Consider the following 26,380-nt stretch of genomic DNA (forward strand, 5'->3'; position numbering starts at 1 on the left):
AGAGAAAGAGAAAACAGGAACAGGAGTGAAGTGAAAGGTTAAAAATGAGGCAGCCAAAGGAGGACAAACAGCAGAGAACCCTGGACTGTGCCCACCATTCCTCAAAGGTGTCTAAGGAGTCTGTGGATGCCACCCAAAGGAATTCAACCCGGACACAGGATTGAAAAAGGGAATGGAATTTAGGCCCCATATTCTCTCCCCTCCCACTCCCCCCTCCTTCCAGCTTCTTCCTTCTGGTGTGATGGATGGCCATCTTGGCCATCTCCAGGAGGAGATGGACGAGGATGTCCTGCGACTTTGTGGGCCATGGATGAGGTGTGCATAGATCAGGAGGTGCAGGGGAAAATGCAGCTATAACCTCAGTAAGAGGTTCTGGAGGAGACAGAATATGGGGCTGCCACCTAATGCACCCTACCCAGATGTGCACCAGTGCACCTCTCGTCACAGAAAAGACATATATCATGGAAGTGCATGAACCATGCCAGGTACATGCCCATGCTCATGGTTCTGAACCACCAACTAATATCCTTGGTGGGCCGTAGAACCAGAGTGGCTGGCCCACCAGGGTTCCTCAACCTCTTCCAGTGGCAGCAGAGGGTGAGGCAGTGGATAGCATGAAGCATGAGTGCACACGGATGTTTTCCAGGCACGGTACAGAGGTGGACTGGTTGGATGTTGTGCAGCTGGCTCAGGTGGCATGTTGGAATTGGCCAGGTAGGCTCATGGGGCAGGGGCCTGATGATGAGATCCGGAGGGCCAGGATGAGGGATGGGCTGGATGCTCAGGAAAGTGAGAGAAGCAGAAGGCAAGGCTGTCCTCACCTCCTGAAGCACACCCCCTGACAGGACACATGCTGGGTGAGAAGCCTCACCTATTAATCAACCACTGCAGGGTCTACCCAGTCCCTCTGATCGTAGCCCAGGAGATCTCCAAGTCTTGTGGTACTAGCCAGGACATCCTCTGGCACACCAAGAGAGATTCCACCACCTGCACATGTATGTGTGCCTGTGATAGATGTGGAGTGAATGAGTCAGATGATTGCAGAAAGAGAAAGGACAGTATTGTGGTTAAGGCATCTAAATGCCACCCTGGAGAATTGGAGTCCATCGCTGCCACTGCCACGAGTTCCTATGTGATGCTAGGCAAGTCACTTGAAATTAATTTTTTCAAATGTGGTCACTACTCTTATAATCCTCATTTTCCAGGTGTGATCTACTTGAGATCCTGGGGCCAAGTTTGCAAAAGTGCTCAAAAGTCACATCTGCAACCCAAATCAATGGGAGCTGTGCTTGGAACCCATAAAGTGCTGGGTAATCCAATGTATTCTGCAAAATCAGTTCCTAGGCATCTGTTTGGCATTCAAACTTATTGGAAACTTTTTAGTTTTCTTTCTCTCTGTGTGTCTCAGTGACCCATCTGTAAAATGGGGATAATAATATCCTCTCGCCTCACAGAGATGTTGTTAAAATAAATTCATAGAGGTTTGTGAATCACTATAATCTCCATAGCAAAGGGAAAAATGAATAATTCTGTTTTCAAAGCAGGGTTTGACTAGTATGTTATTAAACAATGAGGAGAAAACAAACTATTGATTAGCTCTTCCTTAAGTGATCACTGCATTTCTACGCACTGACTACAATAAACTTCTGTTCTGTGGAAAAAATACTGTATGATCATAGAATTAAAGATGATCTCATAATGCACAGACACAAAAGGGCCAAATTAGAGTTGCACTTTAACTCTGGCATTTAACTTTTAACTGGCAACCTTAATAATGTTCTTTTGGCATATTTTGTATATTGGGGGATGTGTGTGTACACTTACGAATACACATATATGTATACACCCACCTACAGATAGATACACACACCCCTATATATAGTCTGCCCATATGCATTATGGATGCAGAGGTGTGCTAGGTAGGCGCACAGGGTTCGGGGGGAGGCAGCTAGTCAGGTGTGTGCGTACGGCAGAGCCGGGCGCCCTCCGGGTCCGTGCCCCTCCTCCCCCACCCGCGGGCGCTGCCCACGCAGGGAGAAGCCCGGCTCCTTTCTGCCCCCTGCCCCTATAGGCTCCATGCCCCGCTCCGGGCGGCGGAAGTGTGTGTAGGGGGCAGTATAGGAATTTCCTGTGACGTCCCGGCCCGGACTCCATTAGGCTGCAGCTGGGCAGAGAAGTGACAAACCCAGCGGCACGGAGCAGGCCGGGCGCCTGGGGCGGCCGGGCGGGGGCTCCGGGCAGCGGCGTCAGCGATAACCAGCGGGAGCCCAGCGCGGGCGGCGGCGCTGCTGCTGCCTCCGGGACTCCGGGGGGGGACAGGGCCCCGCTCCTCCTCCTCCTCCTCCTCCCCGCGCCCCCCGCCTGCCCTCCTCGCCCCCCCGGCTTCCCACCACGGCCGCTCTCGGCGAGGAAACTCTGGCCTCCGCTTCCTCCTCCTCCGACTCGGACACCGGCGGCGCCTCCCCGCCCCCGCGGAAGAAAGCCCGGGCCTCCCCGGCGGCGGCGGAGGGCGCAGGCGAGCCCGGGGCTTCCGCGGGCAGAGCAGGCCTCACCTCGTCCCAGTCCCCCTCGCTCCCGGCCGGGCTCGCCCCCCCTGCCGCCCCGCTCAGAGGCAGCGGCAGCGCCATGCAGGCCAACGGGGCAGGAGGGGGCCAGCAGCAGCCGCAGCCGCCGCCGCCGCAGGGGCCGGCGGGCCCGGAGCTGGGCTGCCTGGGCGCCCAGAACGGCGAGGCCTCGTCGGGCTCGGCCGGCGGCGAGCAGCTGGCTCACGCCAACGGGCTGCTGCCCTCCGCCTCCGCGGCCAACAGCGGCAGCCCCGGCGGCCTGAGCGTCAACAACGGCGTCCCGGCCGCCGGGGGGCCCGGCTCGGCCTCGGCGGAGCTGGGGGGCGGCGGCGGCGGCGGCGGCAGTGCCCTGAAGAAGAAGAAGCGGCTCTCGCAGTCCGACGAGGACGTGATCCGGCTCATCGGGCAGCACCTCCACGGGCTGGGCCTCAAGTAAGTGCCCGCGCCTCTCGGAGCGGAGACCGACCCCGTCCTCCGCCATAGGGCGGGGGGCCCTGCGGGGAAGGCCTGCGCGGCGTGCGGTGGGCAAGGGAGCCCCACACGGTGAGGCCCCTTTTTCCTCCCCTTCCCCTAGAGCGGTGCTGTGAGATCCCCCCCGCTTCCCCCTCCATAGGGATCAGGAGGGAGACTGCATGGAGATGAGGGGGCCAGGGCCCCATCTCTGCTGTGGATCCGCGCTGTTGTAGCTGAATTGCACATCAATAAGGACAGAGGAGTTAAAAGTGGTGTGTGTGGGGGGGGCTGGCTTGGTGCAGGCGTGGGCCAGGGGGAAATAATGGTGCTAGGAGACTTGTTCTGTTGTAGGGTGCTATTTGTCCCCATAGGTGACCGACCAATAAATCTGTTTATGACACACACAAGATTTGAGTGGTGGAGGGGAAGAAAGGGACCTTCTTTTCCCACAAACCACATTGTCACAGCTTGATATCCCATTATGAAGAGAGATCAGTAAGTGTATGTGAAGGGGAGCTGTGGGGCAGATCTGGTATGTTGAAAATAATGGAGTGAGGGACCTGTTTTGAAGGTTCTTCCAACCAGCTTTGTATGTTCGAGACAGACCATCTGAACAGTGGTGGGGGATAGTCAGAGCTTCAGAGATGACAATATGAAAGCCCAATCACATACCACTAAAGTCAAATCAATACAAATGTGTTATTGGGGGAGAAGTGATCTGGTGAACATAATGGAGCCTGGACACTTCATAGTTCTTTGTTTTGTTTAAGTTTTAAGAGCTCATTGGTTAATTATAAACCAACCAACCAAAAGAATTAAACCAGCACTTAGGATTCTGACTGCAAAGCCTGCATTCATGTAATTGGATGAAAGCTTTTGAAGATTTGGTTTGGACATATGTCTAATAGCTTTTGAAAATACTGTCTGTAGACTGAAAAAATTAAAATGACAAATGTTGATTCTTCTGTAGTTCAGAGCACTGCAGTATCTTTGGCTAAGTATGCAATAGGGGAAGGGGAAATAGAAATAAAATACAGAGAAATGAACCATTTGGATTTTACACACAATCCCACTTTTTCTAAACAAAACATAACAGCAACTAGATGGATATTGGGATTTTGGGAGGGAGCCTGTAGATGAAGTCTTGGCAAATAAAGCTACAGGTAAATACCAAAGGAGGGATGGCACTCTATTGTGGGACTGGATTGATTCTGATGAACTTCGTACATAAAATAAAACACATCACTGACTTAGGAGGCAAGTTGACTGCAGTAGGAGACAGCTTGTGACTGTTTATAGACCACACCATAGTAAATATGCTATTTTTAGTGTAAAAGGGGGCGAGTTACAGATTAGTGGGTTTATTTATTTTTTATTTAAGGAACCAACCTTTTAAAGTCCTGCCATGAACAGAGGCTAGGACTATGTCTGCAGACATCTTAATGCAGAGCAGTGGCAGCCCTTTATAGTTATTGGCTACTGGTGGTTATATGGTAATAAGAGGCAGATCTAGTGTTTATAATCTATACTTTCTCCGTGCAGACAACTTGCTGCTAGAAACTAGTTTATTTCTATCCATACATGCTTGTATGAGATGGTTGGTTAGTCAAGGAAGACCATCTTGGCACTTCATGCAAGTTTTCAAACCAGTCAATCACTTTTTTGGATCTAGAGAGCAGTCTACATCCAAGGGTCTTTGGTGGTTGGAATGCTTACCTTTTCACATGTTTCTGAATCTGGTTATAGCCCTCTTGCTTCGTAAAAACTCAGTTTTTTAAGATTGCAGACTATTACTGCAATTGGTGGTGCATTTTTAAGGGTAAAATTGGTCAGGTTTTTTTTACACTGTATCTCTCCTGCAGCCAGACTGTTGATCTTCTCATGCAAGAGTCAGGATGTCGTTTAGAACATCCTTCTGCTACCAAATTCCGCAATCATGTCATGGAAGGAGAATGGGATAAGGTAATGTATGTGGGGCATATAGGACTGCATAACTGCTGTTAAATGCATTGCACATACTATAAATTTCACAGTTCTTTAAGCTTATGTTTCTTTTTTATACCAATTTTTGCAGGCTGAGAACGACTTAAATGAACTTAAGCCTTTGGTGCATTCTCCTCATGCAATTGTGGTAAGAGACGCATCTTGAATTATTTCAGATATAGTTGGGAATGATTGTAGTAATACACTTTTGTACTTAGTTCAGAGTTAATGTTAGCATCTGTGTTTATTTTAGTGAGGAGCTTGCTATCCCAAGCACAATACTAACTTTATAGTATTTGAGAAAGGAAGCCTTAAAATATTAAGACCAATATTCAGTGCATTGAATTTGTAAATGTAAGTTTCAGTGTTCATGAATCAGAATACACAAATTATGTAATTTGTATCTAATTTAAAATCCATACATTGGACAACTTCAGTTGAAACTTTAAAAAAAAAAAAAAAATTAATTCAGTTACTTTAAAGAAATTTTAAAAATGCTTCTGAGTTGAAGCAGCTGGTTTTTATGCCTTTTCTTAAAGAACCAAGCTTAGGTACAATGTAGAATGATATCTAAGTACTGTGGGTGTTGGCATACTGCAGTATAATGTCAGAAATCCAGTGGCTGTTACAGAAAATGAACAATACTGTTGCTTTTCCAGATGGCTTTTAAAGAACGAATGTATGTGTGTCATTCTTTAGAATTTTTGTAGAGTAAGGTCCTTTTTTATTATTTTGAAAGCAGACCAGTCTGGTAATGTATGTTCACTCTGTTCACCATTGGGTTCAGATCCTGAGACTTGACAGAGTTACAGCTTGTTTGGTTTTATACATGTGGTGTCAGTAACTTTGCGGACTTTGTGTGTTGACATAAGTGTTTTCTTCAAGTGTTTTTCTATGACCCAGGATCAAAATGGTTATTTACAGCCCTAGTCTTTCTTCAGACATCTTGTTTTACTATGTTAAACGTTTACTGAAACTAATTGCATGTTAGGTATTCAGTATTGTTTTGTAGTCATTCAGGGAGGAAAAAGTAGCGCTGCTTTATTTTTTTTCCCAAGTCCCTGTGGCTGTAAACAATGAAGAATCAGCTGATGGCTGCTTAGCTTTTTACTTCTAGCTGATTCATTTGTTGTCAGGAGGAGGAGTTTCCTGCCTGGTGGGGGATGGGAAGAGAGAGAACAGGAAGTGAAGTAGGAAAAACAGATGTTTAACAAAACATCAGTGGCTGTCTGAAAGAAGTTACATCTTGTTCTGTTACTCCTGTCAAAGCTTAACCCTTCCAAAAATCTTCTATTACACTATAGTTCTTGTTCCTCTCTTGTGCTTGGCAGGCTAATATTGGAAGACAAGCTTTTTAAAAGATGAGGAAAAACAGCCTGGGTCAGAAAAGACTATTCAAACAGAATAGATCAGAGTGATGTGTACATTTTTAGTGTCTCATGAGGAGTGAAAATACAGAAGCTTGTTATATACACAAGAGTGTAGAATCTATTGAAGTAAATTTTATTAGAGTTCTAACACTTTGGGGAAGTGAGTTTTCCCTATTCCATTCAAAATGTTGTCCGTTTTAGTTTATGAAAAATTTGTCAAACTATAAGGATTTATTGTATTTGTCAGAATACCTTAATTTGACAAAAGAGGAAAACAAGGGGGCGATTTGCTTTTAACAAATCCAAAATATAAAGGGCTATGCAAACCCTAACCTTGGGAAAATATGCTCAACTGAGTAAAACTTGTGGAAATGTTAGTTTGTTTTCAAACTCTGCTTTATCTAAATGAGATCGACACTGTACATGTATTTTTGTTCATCTAAATTGAGTCTGATGAATAAAAAAATCACAATTTTTTAAAAAATAAAATCAAGTTCCCCACATGTACAGCAGTAAGAAAATAAATTAAGGAAGTAAGGTCAAGGGGTAGGATTTAACTTGTTTTATCATCCATATCTTTAGAGTTAGATGTTTAGTATTTGAATTTTTAAAAAGCTATTAAACTTATAGGGATGACTCATCTGTCTGTCTTTTTTTTTTTTTTTTTTTAATGCTGATTGGAAGATAGTTGTTTGCATTAGTTTTCTGGTTGTTGCAAGATTTCAGCCCAATTTAGAGCAGTAATGAAAAACTTGAAAAGGAAAGGTCACCTGATAAGGAAGAATCCTTTTTCTTGTGACAGCTCAGACTATCTATAGAGCATAATCAGATCCAATAAAAGATAAGGATTAAATCTCTGGGTCTTGCACCATCAGTGATGATGTAGGTAGTTCTATTTATTTTATTTTCAGGGGCGGGATTATCTTTCTTCCACTCTTGGCCCTATTGGTGGGTGGACTTAAATAATTTAGATTTTTTTTTTTTTAAATAATCATTCATCTTATTAGTGCCTACACTTCATCTGTTTCCACCGTTTGCCCCTTTTCCACCGTTTCCCACCCTTTTCCACCGTTTGCCCCTTTTCAGCGGTGGGGGGACTTCGGCGGCGGGCAGTGCCCCCCGCCCCCCACGGAACCCCGCCGCCGCCGTGAAACCGCGCTGCCGCCGAATTCTCCCCCGCCGCCAGGGCCACCATCAGGCCATTGACATAAAAAAGGTTCCCCACCCCTGCTTTAGAGGAAGAAGTGGTGTTTAACCAAGATTTTATTAACCAAGACAATTGGGCTTGGGTTTTTGAATCTCAACCTTGCAGTTTGTGACCATACATGTCTAAAAGTGGGGGGGAGGAGTCAGTCTTACTGACATTTTACTGTCTGCTTTAACAGGCTAGGGGATCTTATTTTTAATGTGACTTGGTCAAGGATGATCTGGATATCAAACTGCTTTCATAACTTCCAATCAAAATGAGCTATGTAAAAATAAAGTTGTATTGCATGAATATTATAAATTCTGCCTGTCTTAGTTACCATGTCTGTGAAAATAGCATAAGATATTGCAGAGTGCTTTGAGATCTAGCGATGGAAGTGTTTTAAGTGCTGTTTATTAAGGTACAAACTATTGATCTGAATTTAAAACTCTGGGTTCATTAAACAGCTGCTTCATCTGGCCTGAGCTGAAAATGAAAACTAGCTCCCCTCTCAGTTCCTTTGTAAACATCACTGAACGGCAATTGTGCCCCGTACTGCTGTTGAGTAATATGGTTGGCCATGTCTGCTCTTCCTGTCATGTAGTATGGGGGATGCAACTGGCTCAGATGCTAGAGGAAAAGCCTTATCCAGAGTAGTGGGCCAAACATGAAAACCAAAACTTTCTTCTGCTGTTAGGTAGCATTTACAAAAATATAAGGATATTAACTCTAGCTTTTGGTCCCAGGCCAGCATTTCAGTCAGTGCACTTGTGATTTCCAAGTGAAATTTCATTTGTCTGGGCTTGGTTTGGGGCTATTCTGTCAGATCATGGCATTCATCATAGGTAGGTATTTTTAAGATAAATAGCACTTCTATCTACAGTTTTGTTCAATGATCATTTGAATTCCAGTTGGGAGGAAACCTCTTTGAGGGCTATACCTATGATCTCAGCTAAAGGCTCGTCCACAAGTGAAAATTAATCTGGAATAAATTGGGATGTGAATTAAGCGTTGATTAACTATTTTCTTATTAACGCCATGTGAAATTAGAGTATTCACACATGGACTTAATCAGGAGTAACTTGCATTTTCAGTTTAGATGAGTATTTTAAGAGAAATTTCTTCGAAGTTTGTAATTTATATAGAACTTTTCTATAACTAGGGAACTAAAGAAACAAGTCAAAAACATCCACTTTTGCCCCCATTTTACAGTCTTAAATTGTTACACTTAAAAACCCCATAACTTTTTTCAGTCATTTTGGTCAACCCTGGTAAAAGCTTAGACCCAAGCAATTCTCCATGTAGGGTCACTTTACACTAACATGGAACCGTTGAGCCAACTTTACTCTTACTAGATATGGTGTGATTTAATTAACAGCAGAGTGACATATTTCTTCTTTAAGTCATCTTTAGTGTTGTACATCAGGGTATGTAACATTTAACTGAATTGAAATCCTCAGTCTGAGGAGGTGACTGTTGTGCCCTGTAGGTAGAGCTCTGCAAATCCACAGATATCCGCATGTGAATGTGGATATTCGCGCACCATTTTTTTGCAGATCGGATGGTCCTGGAGGTCATGGATGGACTTTCTGGAACCTTCCTGACTTCTGGGGCATGGCAGTAACAGCTGATTTGGGGGTGGGGGGGGCAGCCAGCTGGGCTGAACAGCTGATTGGCAGTGGGGATGTGGAAACATCTAAAAGAGGAAGGGTGGGTTGAGGCTGGGATAGAAGTTTATTCTGGTGGATGCGGATCCACATAGTTGTATCTGTGCAGAGTTCTACCTGTAGGGTTTCTCCACTAGATACTATACTGAGGAATTTTTGCTGTTGAAACATAGAGTAGCCACAGTCTCTGGTGGAACTGGTGGATTTACAATGATCGTTCAACAGTGAAGTGGTTAACTGCATCTCAAACTATATTGTCAACGTTATGTTTGCAGTTAACTATTTCAGGGTTCTTCTGTTTATTGATACACGGTAGAGATTGAAGGAGTTACGAAGTCTCTTCTAATACTTTCCATTGCAAGACGATAACTATTTTTGAAGGGAAATCTGAGTATTGAGCTGGATATGTAGGTATCTTCTAACTGTGATCAATTTAAACTCTTATTTTGTTCATATTGGGTTGAAAACTATACTGAATACATCATCTGATGAACAGATATATTTTCCAGCAGGGTTTCTTTTGGGCTGCAGAATAGCTGTGAGCACACAGCACTGAATGGATGTTATGCCTTTTAAACTCCCTGCTGTCCAGTTAGGGAAGATGGCATCCGACACTAGAAGCAATTAGCAGCACTGCTAGTATTAGGTGCTAGCAGCAGAGTGGAGATTAGAAAAAGGGTAGGATGACAAGATGAGGAAAAAAGTTGATAGAATTTAGTCTGCCAGGAAAAAAAACCCTCTTGTCACAAGAAGCACTGGTTCCAGAAAAGCTGATTCAGGCACAGGGAAGGCTGAAATGCCTGATGTAAGGTTTAAAAAACAAAACAAATTTTTTTTAAGAATACTGGGGATCGGATCCATGACCCTTATTTAGATACTGGCACTTAAAAAATCTGAAATCAATCCTACATTATATCAAATAACCTAGGAGGTTGTGGTTTTTTTTGCGGGGGGACGACAAAAATATGTTCATGAGCCAACAACAAAAAGGTGATTGAGTTATAGGCAAAATGTTCTCTGGGTCTTGATAGGGACATTGGAAAAAATGGATTTAATTACAACTAAACTCTTCCAAATCCAACTTTTTTATTCCAACTCTGTGTCTCTATTTTTAGCATGTAGTATATGTACTGTGTCCCCATGTATGAAAACTCTGGTGCTGTATTGTTCTAAGAGTTGTTCTTTTCAGTAGTATCCCTAGGTTACTTGTGGAATTGACTTTTTTTTTTTTTTTTTTTTTTTTTTAAGGAAAATATGCTCTGAACCAACTGAGAATATGTACATTTTCAGCTGTCTTGGCAACAGCATTCTGCTTTGGTTGCTATACACAGTATAAGGGCTAAACATCGGCCAATTTTGACATGCTCCTTGTACTAGTGTGGATAAAGTGAGTCATGGAGACAATGCCTCTGCTTTGCTTTTACAGGAATTTCAAATTGATATTGGCACCACAAAAAAAAAAAAACTGCTTGTTTTTTTTTTTTTCTTTCCTTCCTCCATAGAAATGGCTTCATTACCTGGCATAATGATTCTAAAAGAAAGGGGAAAGGTAGTAATTGGATGAAGTAGGTATCACCATGCAGATAAGGGAAATCAAGCAAAAGTGAATGGATGACTACATAAGAAACACAAAATATTGTCCATGAAATATGCAGGGGGAATTGGAGAATATTCAACACACAGTTCTGGATAAGGAAGTTTAAAAACAAAAAAAACCTCAGTATATTTGGTGATCACCTACCGTGAGGAACCAACCCCTCTACTTCCTAATAAGTGGATAGGAAGTATTAAAAGAGGAAGGCTGACTTCTAATGACTCTACTTGTCACTCCAAAATCTGCAACATTATATCTCTAAAATTTTTTCAATGGGCCTTCTCTCCCCATCCGCCCCCCCAGCCATAGTGCAAACAAACTGAATGTCTGTGCAGTGAAAAGGAGACTAATATAAAAGGGGGGGTTGACCTATCCCCTACAGGACATCACAGTACTGGAAAACTAAGATGCTATAGTATGAATTTAGTTACAAATATCTATATGGTGATTGGTATCTAGGTAACTTCATATACTTCTGAGGGCTGTACAGTATGTCAGCAGTTTTCATTCATGTACATGAGAATTTTGATAAATATGGTTTGTTCTCAAGAGTTACAGAAGGTCTCTTGCTTTGCTTAAAACGCTGTTTTAATGAGGTGTAGTCATCACAGCTCTATTCAGAACCAATCTGCAATACACTCCATTTGAAGGAAAATAAATATTTTATCTGGTAGTGTTTTTGTTAGATTCTTTTTGAGGGAACTTAAGATCTGTATCTCTCATCTAGTCAAATGTGTAGCATGAATGAGATTTTTATGACTCAGTGTAGTTGTGTATCTTTCTCTATGCCATTGTGATGACAGTAGTGTACATCTTTAACAACATGAATTAAGAGGATGAGAACTAATATTCTTTTAAAATATGGCTTGCATAGTCAGTCAAATGTCAAATTGAGTAAACCTCAAATCAGGGGACAGTCTTAAATAATGTAGCCTTTAGGCTTAAAATTTAGGATTTTTCTTAATTACAAAAATTACTCAATATATCTTTCGATGAAGTTCTAGTTACTTAACAATTGTTAGCAGTTCAGAACACTTCAGCATTGAACTATTGTATGAAAAATAGAATTAAATGAAACTGATAAAATAGAACACTATAGTTACGTTATCCAAGATGAAGTGCAAAATTGAACAACTTGCAGTAAATCCTGAATAGTTAAGGCATAACATAAATGTTTTGTTTCCCAAGTGTCTTGATTTTGAAGAGGCTTTGCACCTTGCTCAAAATTATATAATGCATTAATCCACTAATATGAGTAAATACCTAGTGTTGAAAAGCTGATGCTCTTTGGGATCTGTTGGATTCACATGGGGAAAGGTGATGATCAAATATTGAAGTGTACTTATGATGTGCCTTGCACTTCAGTCAGCTTCTATAGAGATGGGGAAAGCATAGCAAGTCACTGTTCTGATTTTTTTTTTTTTTTTTTTTTTTTTTTATTTTAATTTTGTTTCACTCTGGATATATTCTCATATTTTCCTCTTAACCCACTACTTGTTGCAGGCCAAGGATGTCTGTCTCTGTTCATGGCGATAGCAGAGGGGACAGGCAAAAAATACATACACCAAGTGGCTGTGCTTATTCAGAAGCAGCCAAACTGTCTCACTTTCATCTTATAGATCAGCATATTAAGAAATTTTTGGGGCTCCAGGTTTTAAATGTGGAACTGAATGCCTTCCTTCATCTTGTGTCCATGAACATGATAACGAAGTTAGAATCATGACTACTGATGAGAATGTTGCATAATGTGAGGAAATGTGTGAAGGTCACATTGGAACTCTAATAGAAGTGAATGCTTTATGAGAAATGAATGTAGGCTAAGTGGACCCTAAATGTGGGAAGCTATATCGCTCCACTCTCTGTAAAATGAAAATGGCAGTGTTAATACTTATGGAAAACCAGTTTAATTTGCACAGTCTCTTGTTTTGCTAAGTTCCAGTGTTAATTTGTTGCTACAGCTATAGAGGGATTCACTTGGTGAGCTCCTATGTAATCTGTATAAAATCTGTTAGTTGGGTTGACTTGCTGGCCTACTGGTCATGCTCTGTACAAGCATGCAGCATACCTGTTGTTTCTTAAAAATTGGGCATGGGATGTGTGTCCAAAATAGGGAGAGCTAGGAGGGGAGAGTGAGAGGAGTGGGGAAGAAGATATTGAGGGCTCCAGTAGGCAGGTGGGAAAGATAAATGTTTGGGTCCCTTCTAATGTAACTACTGCAATTGTATTGAAAGATCAGCCAGAAGTAGTGACATTACACACAACTGTATTTCTGAAGGGCATAGTAGAATGGTTTCTACTGTTCTGTTTAGGCTCAAATGTTTTCTGAAACTTCAGTCAACCTTTTTCCCCTGACTGCTGCTTTCTGTCATGTCAGAGGATGAAGTTTTTGCTGCTACAGCAGAAGTACCTGGAATACCTGGAGGATGGCAAGGTCCTGGAGGCACTTCAAGTTCTACGCTGCGAACTGACACCACTGAAATACAATACGGAGCGCATTCATGTCCTCAGTGGGTAAGGGTGTTTAAGCTTGGACAGCTAATTCTATGGAGTTTCCTGAGGGGTTGCGTAATTCAGTGGAAACGAGTGCTTTCAATATTTTCTGATCCCTCTCTCCATAACATTACAAGTGCACTTGAATCATATGGAATAAGTAAAATAGTGTCTTGGTAAAATTGAGGCACTGTTCTCCCTTTGGGGCCCAGTCTCCCACTCCTGTTGAAGTCAGCAGGGAAAACTCCATTGCAGAAGCAGCGCCTCTTCTCTCTCCCCTCCATCAATCGTTGATATTAACTATTTTTTTTTAATCTGAATTATTTACTCTATTACTATTAGCCTCTTGGCTAATATGGTCTAGTGGTGATCACTACTATTTAAAATGGCAAGGGGAAGAAATGTATTCTATTGACAGTGTTGTTGTATCATGACTCATATATCCACATTCATCCAAAATAAGTGTTTTATATATCGCATTTGGGGTATCAAAACCTAAACTGATAAGGACACAATTCCAGTCCTTTAAGGATTAAAGAAGCATGTTCAGTCTCTCTTCCTATAGCTGAGTAATTCTTGAGTCTGTGGATGTAGGAATTTTTTTTGGAGGGAGGGAGGAGTGCAGCACATGCAGTCTCCTTTTTTTCCCCTCTCTCCTTAAGATCTTTCACAACACAATCTGTTTTTGTTTTTCATCCATTACCTTGCATTGATATAGTCTCTCCTTAAAGCTTTCTAATGAGAGCAAAAGGGAACTTCTAGAGCAAATGGCTCTTGTCCATCCTCCAGATTCCAATAGTTAACCTTACTAATGCGTTGTCTTGTCACCATCCTAAGAAGCGAATTGCAGAGCCTGTAGTGTTGGCATCATTGACAATGCTACTATGCTAGAAATTTAGATGTTGAGTATGATGCAGCTAGAAATACATATGTATACCTCAAACACACTGGGATCTGTTAGCATGGTAAATTTTGTTTACATCTAGATATATTTTGTGTCAGCATTGACTAGTCTAGATTGATGTAAATTTCTAAGTTATTGAGTTGCGATTTTTATATTGAAATTCATATAAGCTTTTGGGTTAATCTGCATGGAAAAACAATGAAATATACTATTTACAAAATAAAGCCTCATTGTCCCTTTTGATTTGCCTGTGTCTGTTCTTTGACTCCTCATCCATTTGCCCAAGCTTTTCTGTGTGTCCTGAAGATCTATGCATTCTGCTGTAATAATCTGATGTGAGAGGGAGGGTCCTGAAATAGAGGTGAGCCCTTGCTACCCTACCACACTCAAATATGAACTGTAAACAGGAACATCTCCATATGTACCAGCCTTAGAATTGAAAACTAATTCCAAAAGGTTTAAACCATAATATGATGTGTTTATTCATTTTGTTTTAACAGGTATCTGATGTGTAGTCATGCAGAAGACTTGCGTGCAAAAGCAGAATGGGAAGGAAAAGGAACAGCTTCCAGATCTAAACTTTTGGACAAACTCCAGAGTGAGATTTGTTTAATATTCAGTATCTGAACAGATTTTTCTAAATCTAGTACATCCCACTTAACAGAGTATCTTTCAAGGGAAGTGATTTGAATTACACGCTAGTAATTCTGGTTAATGGGAATGACTTTACGTGATTGGGGGGGGGCCTGGGCTAAAGTCTTTTGTGTCTCAATCTTGTGCTGGTTCTAGCTGTTCATAATAGCAGTCTTCAATTCTCCTCACTCGGTGTCTCTGCTATATGTAGAAAGCATGTTTTCACTGCTGTCTGCTATGACTGTTAGTTTGCTTCTTCCATGTCACTTACACATAATAGGCCAACATTTTGGATGCATTGCAGTTGCCCTTGATATTGACTCAGGGAGTGTCCTAGACCAGGGCTTGTGGTATCTCATTTCAATTCCATGGGCCTATCCTGTAATACAGAGGTTTTCAACCTGTGATCCAAGACCCCTGGGGTCCACAAGATTTCCAAAAGGGGTTCATGCCTTCATTCAAATTTTTTTAGGAGTCCGTAAATGAAAAAAAAGTTGAAAACCACTTCTGAAACGTGATGGACTCTACTGCTTCAATAATAGCAGTATTAACATAGTGACGGCTTTTAATTGGAAATTCCTCATAATGAGCACAAAATGTAGTCTAGTGGAGTCTTGCAGTAAAGGATTTTACTGTTAAAATTAGTATATAGCAGTCTTATTTTGTATAAATGGAACTTATGCTGATCAGAAGCAACAGAAAGAACTATACTTTTTTAGCCATTTGAAAACTTGAGTGAATCTGAGTTCATGTTTGTCCTCACTTGTACAGTTTGAAAACCAACAACTTGAGCAGTAGGTTGGATTTCTTTAATTTATAACTCTTTATGGGTTTTTATTCAGTAAATAGCTTGAAGATAAAATGTTTTTGTAATTTATTTATTTATTTTTAAAAGCATACCTACCACCATCAGTGATGCTTCCCCCAAGGCGTTTACAGAATCTACTACGTCAGGCTGTGGAACTACAACGGGACCGGTGCCTATATCACAATACCAAACTAGATAACAATCTAGATTCTGTGTCACTGCTTATAGACCATGTTTGTAGTAGGTAAGAGACTCTTTCTACTTTTAAGCTTGACAGCAATATTTTTTTAAAATGTAACACAATCCACTTACACAATATTGTTTCTTTATGAGCTATAGGTACAGTTGTTCCAAATCGTAACAGGCTAGAGTAGACTGGGAAAAGCCAGGCACTCTTAGCTGACTGAGTTTAACTGTTTGTTTTTGCAAAGAAACCACAGAACATGTTTCTTGGTGGCTGGCTACCTCTCACTCTCTTGAAGGAATGAAACTTATTGTTTAATGAAATGGGTGTATGTATCAAGGACTTAGACTTCATCTAGATGCACAAACTTGCTACTTTTTGGCTGCAAGTTTGATTGTTCTGTCAGTGTCTAATGGCTATCCTAAGACATGAAAATTGTTACTACACATTCTTTGTCTTCAAACTTCTTGTATGCATAAGGTCAATCTACATTTACTGTTCAAAGTCATAGTCCAGATTTGCCTTTAATAATTAATGAATGGTGTTACATTTTAGAAGTTGAAATTAAATAAGACTACACAATGCATTTTACTCTAGTTCTTGGTCATAACTAAAAAATGTGTAATGCAAACCTAATAAGACAGAACACACAAATAGGTGTTTTTAAATTTGACGAAGTTTGTTTTGTAAGCAACCACCCAAATTTCATAACTCTTACATATAAGAATGCAAGTTTCACATGTACACAAACTCATTGATTGTTTGGATAACACTCTAGTTTTTACAAATCCTTTAATACTGGTACTGCTTGGCATTTTGAAATGGTGTGAAACTTGTGCAGGCACCAGGGAGAAAGTAACCCAATGCTGGTATATTATGCACACAGAGAAACAGTTGCTGTGTTTTGGGTATTTTTCTTCAGACAACCAAAGCTCATTAGGGATATAGCAGAAGCAGCATGAATGCAAAGACACAGCTTGTAGATATTTTGAAGGTATAATTAGGGGGTAAAGGCCCAAGTTTCAGGACACTGAGGAAGCATGAGAAAGGGGGATGCCATTTTACATTTTTGGTGATTGGAGTAGCAGTTCAATTCTTTGGCACACAAATGTTTAAGATGAAGGAAGTTTTCCTTACTATAGCAAGCAACTATTGATTTCTCAGTACTTGCCCTGTAATTCTGTTGTATCTTCAAAAATTGCCAATATCTTAAGCCACATGGGATTTTTAGCTTTATTTGGTATCCATTTTTAAAGTGAAGATTTCCATTTCAGTATTCTTTTCAGTACTTTCAGTTACTGCAGCTATTTTAGAATCTAAATGACTATCCTAACTTTTTTTTTTTTACTGTATGTTCAAGTAATTGTTTTGGCTTTAGACTCTTATAATCTTGTTCTTTTAACTGCCACAACACCTTGAATTCCTTGTGTGGACTTATGGCCATCTCACTTCATTTCAATTCTGGGGAATAAGAAGTGGTGTGAAGGCTTTCTTCAGTGCATGTAGAAATTGGGGTCCTTTTACTTTATACTTCATAAGGGATTCCTAACGTTAGGGCAGTTATAGTGTACACAATTTATTGTTTTTTAATACTTGCTGCCAGTCCAGAATTATGTTAATGCTGTATTTTCATCCAGCTAAGGAGAGATCAAGACAATTGAAACACCCTCCTTTGAGAGAGAGAGAAATAAAAATACAATAATAGTTGTTGAGGACCAAATGTAACAAGTCTGTGCTTGTCTAAACCCTACCCATAGTAAATACATGCCCACATAAAAGTTTGACCTATCTTTCTAATTTTGTATCCTCCACACCCAAACTTGCATACTGTGTGTGTATGTGTATGTATGTATGCATATATCAGTTAAACCGCAGTCTGATGTACCCCCTTTTTCCCCTCAAAAGAAGACACTTCAAAACAAAGGCTTCCACTCTGTCCTCAACTCAACCTATTGTACCTACCTATTTCAGGGGTCTGAGATCAGTATGTGGTGCGCCGTACATGCTGCAATGCTTGGGCATAATGAGGTGAGTTCAAGACAGTGGAAGCCAAATTCTGAATTTTGTTTTTAAGGCCTTTTTAAGTATGTGTAAACAAACTGATAGAATTAAAGTAACAGTAATCTAATAGTTTAAAAAGACAGTGAAACTTTGGTAATTGTAAGATTGATAGGATAGACCACTGGTAACTTCCACTTTCACTTTTTTGAAATGGGGTTAATCTATATTGGATTTCTGGCAATATTGGAATCTTGTATCACACTAACAGAGCTTAAACACACAATCACTTCTTCTCAAGGGGTGGCATGAGGGAAAGGGTGCTCAGAGTGAGGGTGAAGCTGGCCATGTGATAATGGAGAACTTAATGGGGGGAGTGGGGCATCTTTCACAGCATCCTTTTATAATCAGTCCATCTTTAACCCTTCCTTCCCCCACCCTCCAAGTCGAGAACTTAGTCTGTTTACTTATCCAGTTCTCTTCTCCTACCACTTCAGTTTGTGGCTGTAGGATTATGCATGGGAAGGTGACTTTTATTTAAAAACCCCTGAAGACTTTGGGGTTTTGGGAGCAAAGTGAACATTGCCTCTTGCAGATATTGGGTTAGTTAGCAACACTGTCAACCTTGATGGTGTCTGTTTTTTAATCAATGTTTTCAATGTAAACACTGGAGAAATAAATTATTATTCCAGTAATCTAAATTTAGTTCTTTTGGCCTGTTTTTAAAGGATTAAATTTATAATTCTAAACTTGTCAAAAACATGATGAAACATGGTGGAATAAAGTGTAAGGAAACAGAGGGCTTGTCTAAGTGTGGACAAGGCCTAAAGTTAAACTCCCTATACTGAACAGATCAGTAATGAAGGACTTGTGTGTGAGCAGAAATGTAGAGAAGTGTGGTTGAGCTTGAGTACTCGGTTAACTAAACAAAACATGTTCAAACAACAATCCTTCTTAAGCAACATCTTGTCTTGAGACCACCCCAGCGTATCAAGTTCTATTCTGTTCCACATCATCTGAAAAGAACAGCGATTAAGAGTATGTCTATACTGATGACGGCAAAGTCACTGCCGCCAGATTGACCTTTCTGGATTGATTGATCGGTCAGTGTAGACCCGCTCAATTGATCAGGAAGTCGACTGAGTAAAACCACCCCCTCAAATAGCGTAGTTGGCGCAATGCAATGAAGATGGCGCACAGAAGGGAAGCACAGCAGTCGACGGGAGTTATGCAAGCTACTCTGCGTAGTTTGCGTAACTCCCGTCGACTGCTGCCAAATCTCCACGTAAGTGTAGACCAGGGCTAAGCAACCAATTTTTCATTCTCTTGAGTACCTGCTTAATACATACAGCAAAGTATCTGTGAAGTGCAACTTACTGAGCAACTTGTCTCATTAGTTGAGAGAGGAAAGAGTGCTTTTCTCTCCTTGATGTAAGGCAACAATGTAAGTGACTTGCATGGACTCCTTCAATACACATCAGTGACAGGCAGGTCTACTGCTGTATGCAGGCATCATTTCCAATGCTTTGTTCACTGTCTCACTTTTGTGACTAGTCATTAAATTGATAATTACATGTTCTTATGCTAAATGGCCCTGTGAATTTTTTAAACTTTTTCTACTCTTTTTAAAAAGAGAAAGCAGCTTTAGAAATACAGTATTAGAACTGACAGAGCAGTAGTAAAATAAAAAATAGGGTTAAAACAAGTCTTCCTGTAATCACCATGTCTCAAATTCAGTTTACACAATCTAAAGATCACAAACTTCTTGATTGTCTGAAAGCAGTTACAGTACTGGGAAATATTTTGAGGGGTTGCACAGTGTTTTCAAATGACATGTTGGAATTAAGTAGATTTTTCCATATAACCATTCTTAAAAATCACAAAGCCATGACTATGGAGGCATGCCTCCAATTCTCTTAATTAAAACTAATTTTGGGGAGCAGGGAGATAGGGTGGTGTTTGCTTGTCTTATGTTTTTCTGATTTTTGGGGTATTGCTCATTGTTCTGAGTCTTGTAATACCATGAGTGTCTCACTACTTTAAAAAAGCACAGAAAATATTTTGAAAGGATTTCCACATCATCAGCATACAAAACAAATTGGTGGTAGTACTTGCAGTATTGGTTCTTACCAATAAACATGACTGAACAAAGTGGGAGAACTCATTTTAGAACAGTGACTTGTCATGAATTTATTTTCAGTATTAAGTGTAAGCGAAGATTTGTAACTAATGTTTTATAACCAGCTTTACTTAAATAGTATTAATTTATTGCAGTAGCTCCCCCAATTATGGATCAGGGCCCCTTTGTGCCAAGCACTCTACGGATACACCTATAAAAGATGGTTCCTGCCCACAGTTAACTTGTAAGCTGTATGGGGCAGAGACTGTCTTACGTGTTTGCACAATGCTTTGCACATTAGCAGCTCTAGAAGCTACAGTAACATAAATAACCCACACAGCCAGCCAGCTGATTTCAGACATGAATGTGTAGTCAGCTGTGAAAAACTGTACTTGGTGCCAGTAGGTGAGCTGCAAACATAATCAAACTTCTCTCCATTTTTCTGCATGAACTTAGCATTTTGAATATAGGATCTTCTGTTGCACATAATGGTAGTAGTGGAGGGGGAAATAGATGCTATTGAAATAGCTTACTGTTCTGTTTTAGTTTTTCTTTGTTCAGAGTGGGGTGGTGGTTATATGTGGCTTGCAGAGTAACAAAATACCTCATCAATATACACTAAATAAAAATCTAAATTACAGCAAACTAATGAGGGTTTGTTTTCCTGAAAAATGATCTTGTAATGGAAATTAACTTTTACTCCTTCTTAGCACAGAATTAAGAATCACTTCCCTAGAGTTGCCAGAAATAGCTAAAATGAAAAGTCTTGTAGTTTGTTAATTTATTAACTGTTACTACGTTAGTGTCCAGAAGCCCAATCAGATTGGGGCTTCACTGTTCTCTGTGTCCTACAAAACTCTTGGAAGGTCCAGTAAGTCTCCTGAAGATCTTATAATTTTAATTGAAGATGAGACACAGTGAGTGTAAACAAATAGTAGATAGGAATGTAGCTGGAAGTATGAGGGTGTAACAGTAAGATCTTTGGATATGTATATGTTGCTTCCTATATATGTTGCCAATATTTGCTGTATTATTTCTAACAACTGCATCTGAGGAAGTGGGCTGAAGCCCACGAAAGCTTGTGCCTGCTGAAATTAAATTTGTTAGTCTTTAAAGTGCTACAGAACTCTCGTTGTTTTTGCTGTATACAAACTAACACAGCTACCCCTCCGGAACAGTAAGATCTTGTGACTTAAGAGATTGGCTATATTCACATCTTAATGGTTCTGAATTATTTAAGGGGTTGTTTTTAATCTTTAAAAAAATCACCAATACCTAGCAGCCCTCAGACTAATGGCTAGTTAATGTTCATTATGAACTTTGAAGATGACCCTATGTTTTGAACATACCTGTTAACTGCAGAAATCTTTAACTTTTACCAATTGCTTATCAGATTGTTTAACAAATCCTATGGTTTGTTTTTGTTTTCTTTCAGGAAACAGTTCCCATGCTACACACAGCAAATACTTACAGAGCACTGTAATGAAGTATGGTTCTGTAAATTCTCCAATGATGGAACTAAACTAGCAACGGGATCAAAGGACACAACTGTTATTATATGGCAGGTTGATCCAGTAAGTGCTCATACTTTAAATGTGTGTAGTTAAAGATCTAAAAAAAACTAAACTATGTACATCTCTTCTAAATCATGCAGTCTTTCTTAAATTTTCATTGTGCTTTTGTTTAAGGCTTTCCTAAAGCTTTTGGTATTATTCCAGTGAATGACCTTTCTCTCGGTTATTTTAAATCCTTACCCTCTTCACACACACATTTTTACTTTTAAGATTTAAATAGAAGTTCTGTTCACCATTTAAACATGCCACCTGATCTTTGAGTGATAAAATGTCACAGACCATATAGAAGTTTCATCAAACATAGCTATTCATTGCCCTTGTATAACTTGAGGAACTTTTCTTGAGTTGTGGTCTATGAAAACCTGGCAAAACTCATTGACTTGACTCATGAAGAAAAAAACTGCATATCTTTTCTTGAAGACTAAGTTCTCCTTATGTTTTAAATTACTATATATTGCTTATTTGCTTCTGCTACATGAAAGCTGCCACATCTCCTTACCCTAACTATTGGATATCAGTATCTTTCCTGTCTGTATTGTATTTTCTTGTAAATAAAATGCTTGAGCAGTCACTCAGGGATTATTCAGGTCTTAGTGATATTGTTGGTCTTTCAACTGCATTATGAATTGGATGATATTATGTTCATTTACTAATTGAAAACAACATATTTGTGGCATATTTCCTAATACATATACACAATATATTGTATGATATTGATATATGCAATATTCTGGTTTATTAAAGAGTTGTCACTCAAACCCTTTGAGAAGATTTTAAAAATTATACTCTTATTGTTACTGAAACCCCAGTTATAAATTGCAAGTTGCTCCTGGGTCCTGCAGCAGGATCTGAGTTGAAGGGGAGCCTTATTCTCTCCCTCCGTGCTCCTTCCCCGCCCCCTCCCCACAAAAGAAAAAAGGGACAAATTAATAGAGAATATAATAGTTGACCTCTTCTCTGTTGGGGAAGGGTGGAGGATCTTGAAAACCGTTAACAGATGAGTTGTGTGTGTACATCCATCTTGAAAAAACTTACTGCTAAGGGTTCTCAAAACTTGGTGCTAAAGATGATTTTTAATTGGAATCAGACCACTTTATAGTTCATAAATGTCTGGAGACTGTTAGAAAAGAGTTCTTTTTTTGCAATATAGACTGGACATTTTAGCTTATTTAGAAAAAATTATTGAGGGCTGATCTACACAATAAAATGAAACAAAGTTGTAACTGGATCAGAAAATAAGTGTTTTCACTGCCCTCCTGGCTTGGCTTTAATATAGATGGACAAACTATCTTTTATGCCAATGCTGTTTTAACCTAATAAAATAAGCACCTGGAAAATAGTTACATAGTGAATCATTAATTATATACTATTTAATCATACCAAAATAAATGCACTGTAGGTGTTTGAAATTGTGCTAAAATGTTAAGTAAGCATGGGTCACTAAAGGAACAAACTAATGAAACACAGCTTTTCTAATGGCTACTATTTGGAAAAATTCCAAGAAATTGTATTAAATCTTTTAACAATCAGTAGATTTGAAAATTATTCCTCTGTAAAGTTGAAGGGAACACTCTTCTTATGGAATATATTGAAGATGGACTTTTAAATTGTATTGGGCCATACGAGTTGCCAGGGCATATGGAGTTCATTTATTTTCATTTCAAGTAATTGTTGAAAGTTAACAAAATAACTGGTTCAAGAGACTTTGTCCCAAATTTATTCTATCCTGTAGCTGTGTGCTAATAGGGAAATACCCTTCAGATTTTCAGTATATTTTAATCCTCTTGGGCTCCATCAATAGTTCAACAAAAGGTATTCAAACCCTCAGATTTTTGCTGACAATAAACTTACCCCACTCCCAAAAGTCCAGTGTAATGAAAATGCTGCTGCTGAAATCTTTTCATTCTTGTCCCTCTGACTATCCCACACACATTGAATTCAATCTGGTCTCTTGCATCCACTTCAGCCTCCTTACCCAGAGGCTCTACAAACTTGTCCCCCCTATATTTCTGCTCTCATTTCCCCTTGCTCTTCTTACACTTTCAGTCCTATCAGACTATTCACTTACTCAGATTCTGTCACGTCAGTTAGTACCTTGAGTTAAATGGGACCACTTATGGGGAAAGGTATTCTACTTAAGTAGAGGTGGCAGAATCTGGCCTTTGATCTTTCTATTTTGTCTACCCGCACCTGGAAGAACTACCATCTTGTCCGCCATCTGCCTTCTCTTTCAAACCCATTCTTAAACTCGCTCATTCTGGATGTCTTTCCTGCCACGTTCTCCTTTTCCTGAACTATTTTTCCATGTCTTTTGTTTTGCCTTGTCTGTCTTAGAATGTGAGCTTTTATAGTAGGAAATGTTGTAACTGTTTTGTATAAGGATATATCAACTTAGTGATTATGAAAAACATTATAATTATGTAGACTCTGTTATCACTATTGTGTGCTCTTTTTGAAATGGCAATAAATGCATACTACTTCTGTTACTGTGCTGCCATAGTTGACTGCAGTGCACAAAAAAAAAGACTTTAAAATATTTACAGGAAGCCAGTACAGAAGCTTGGGGAATAGAGCTGCAGGGAAGGGCCTTGAGGTGTGTGTTTAAACTTGCAGCTCTTCTTATAACTCCATTATAATTTTCCTGTTGGAAGGAAGATCTTTCCTTTCCCTCAGAGCCTCCTTGCAGTTGGAGTGGGTTGAGTTCTGTTTCGTGGAAGGATGGTTGCCTGCTGTTCTTCAACAAGTCAAGGCCCATGGAGTGATTATCCATTGGACCTTCAGCCTGCTTCAATCTTTGAGGTGGACAAAGACCTGTCAATCACTAACAGTAACATAGGCTCCTCCTCCTAACTAGTCCACTTTGTGATTATGAAAAACAGTATAATTTTATACTCCAACTGCAGGCAGGTGGAAAAAAGCCCTCTTCTTCCAAATCTTAGATTAATAACAGAAAATTCTGCTTGTCTACTGAAAATGTCTAGAATCTGGAGCAACTGGATTTCAGAGCGAAAAGATCTACAATTTTGGAGGGTATGAGGAGCAAATAACTATTTGGGGGGGAGTCTTTCCTGCCTGAGGTATTGCAGTATAAGGACAGCAAGAGCTATGGCAGTAAAGCATGAAGAAAGTAAAACTTTGCTTTTCTCGCCCTTACCTCAAGATTTGGTGGTTGTGGTCTCTCTTGGGAAGGGATTGCTTAGGCATCCCTCTCTCAGTGGACACAGAAGGAGGTATAGGTGAAGTGGCTGGTGACTGGCATGCCCTCCCCCAGGATGAAGGGAAATCAGACAGGCTAAAGGCCCTAAGATGATGTCAGAAGCTAGGTCCTCAGTCACAGAGGACCAATGAGGCCACAGAGATATGGTGGTGTCTGGCACAGATAGCAAACAGCAAGGTTAAAACAGTGAGGGGGGCCTTAGGGTCTTCCCTCAACCATTCACCTGTCCTCTTCTTTGTGCTCTGATGGTTATTCAAATTGGTGGTGTTGTTTTTTTTGTTTGTTTTTTGTTTTGTTTGGGCCCATCTCCACTCAAGAATCTAGCTTACCTGTCCATCAGGTTTTATCACAGGTCCTCCAAGGTTGGATACTGCTTACCTCCAGAGTACCAAACTTGATAAAATCTCTTTTTCAACACAATGCTAAAAGGAAGGAAATTGCCAATGATTGGGGAAAATACTAAAAACATTGCCTTTTGAGATGATGATAAAGATTCTTTTTTATACAAAAGAGGTAAAATCTAGCGTGCTCTCAGAAGATGGGAACTCTACAATCCACGAAATGAGAGAGATCTTCCAAAGCTCCAGATTTATATGGGCAAAAATGAAGAATTTGAAGGAACCTTTCTATAGCAACCTTTAAGGACAGCAGTTTCCATGATTGGAATCTTAACTAAGTATTTGCCTTTCATAAATGAAGATTTGATAACTCATTCAAATATGGTTAAAAAAACATGGGCAGTCTTCAAAACAGAAAACCAAAAGGCAAATTTAGAATCATGAATCCTAGCTGGATCTTTTTGTTGGGTAGTATCTGTCACTCTGAGTAGTTGGTTAAAAGATAGGTTAGGTTTTTCTATCTATAATAAATTTGAGAGTCTTCTACCATGGACATAAGGAGTACCCAGGGATTGTTCCTCCATCTCCTGAAGATAAAGACGGGGTAATCTATACTCTGGAAGCACCTCCCAGGTAACTTGTGGGAGCCACAGACTCACTGGCTAGTGATCCCATGAAACGTTCCTTCCTGACCTAGCCCAAGCACTCCTCAGCTTTCTTCACTGGGGATACCTCCTCTCTCTGTCAGGGTACAATTTAATTCTCTCTCCAAGATCCCAAGTCAAAAGGAGTTTCATTGAATAAAGCTAAAATAAAACAGAGGGAAGGATTGATGGAGAACTCTCATTAGGTCTCTGAATGAATTCCAGAGTTCATATCTATATCCCAAGGAGTACAAAGCACCCCAAGCAAAAGGGGAGAAAATTGTTCTGTCCTCTTCCCAAAAGGATGCACAGAAAAATGGATGCAACAAGCACTGCTCCATTTCCTCTCCTCACCATCAAACTCCTTTTGACTTCTTTCTGTAAGATTCAAGGCTGATGGCAAACAAGAAAAATTCCAGGATACACAACTCATACCCCAGCCATTTTAGGCATAAATTCTCAGAAATTGCAAAGGGTATGGCAAGGGTTTTGTTTTGGTAGGGGTGCAGTTGCTGAAGTCCATCTGTTTCTGGTAGGAAAACATTATCAAAAGAGGTCTTGAAGAATAAACTGATGTTGGCTGGTTAGACTTTGTCTATTATAATAATCTCTAGTGTAAGCTTGTTCCACTTGAGCTGGATCCTCCTTCCCCTC

At 40.2% G+C, this 26,380-nt stretch overlaps 1 protein-coding gene across 4 annotated transcripts in view; it reads left to right on the forward strand.

The window, feature by feature from the left end:
• Nucleotides 1-2,271: 2,271 nt before the first annotated feature.
• Nucleotides 2,272-26,380, forward strand: part of WDR26 (WD repeat domain 26) — a 44,216-nt gene continuing 20,107 nt past the window's right edge. Inside the window, exons 1-8 of one of the 4 annotated variants that reach the window (XM_067564880.1) lie at nucleotides 2,272-2,996; nucleotides 4,880-4,979; nucleotides 5,092-5,148; nucleotides 13,192-13,328; nucleotides 14,712-14,809; nucleotides 15,740-15,896; nucleotides 17,742-17,864; nucleotides 21,389-21,527. In XM_067564880.1, coding sequence (XP_067420981.1) covers nucleotides 2,626-2,996; nucleotides 4,880-4,979; nucleotides 5,092-5,148; nucleotides 13,192-13,328; nucleotides 14,712-14,809; nucleotides 15,740-15,896; nucleotides 17,742-17,864; nucleotides 21,389-21,527 — 1,182 coding nt within the window. In that variant the 5' untranslated portion in view covers nucleotides 2,272-2,625. The remainder of the gene's footprint in view (nucleotides 2,997-4,879; nucleotides 4,980-5,091; nucleotides 5,149-13,191; nucleotides 13,329-14,711; nucleotides 14,810-15,739; nucleotides 15,897-17,741; nucleotides 17,865-21,388; nucleotides 21,528-26,380) is intronic. The other 3 variants (XM_067564876.1, XM_067564878.1, XM_067564877.1) reach the window with 3 other exon arrangements.

The sequence above is a fragment of the Emydura macquarii genome, unplaced genomic scaffold (genome assembly GCF_026122565.2).
Source record: "Emydura macquarii macquarii isolate MOO-44397 ecotype Brisbane River unplaced genomic scaffold, CSIRO-AGI_Emac_v2 contig_2676, whole genome shotgun sequence".
In the NCBI taxonomy this organism is placed as follows: Eukaryota; Metazoa; Chordata; order Testudines; family Chelidae; genus Emydura; species Emydura macquarii.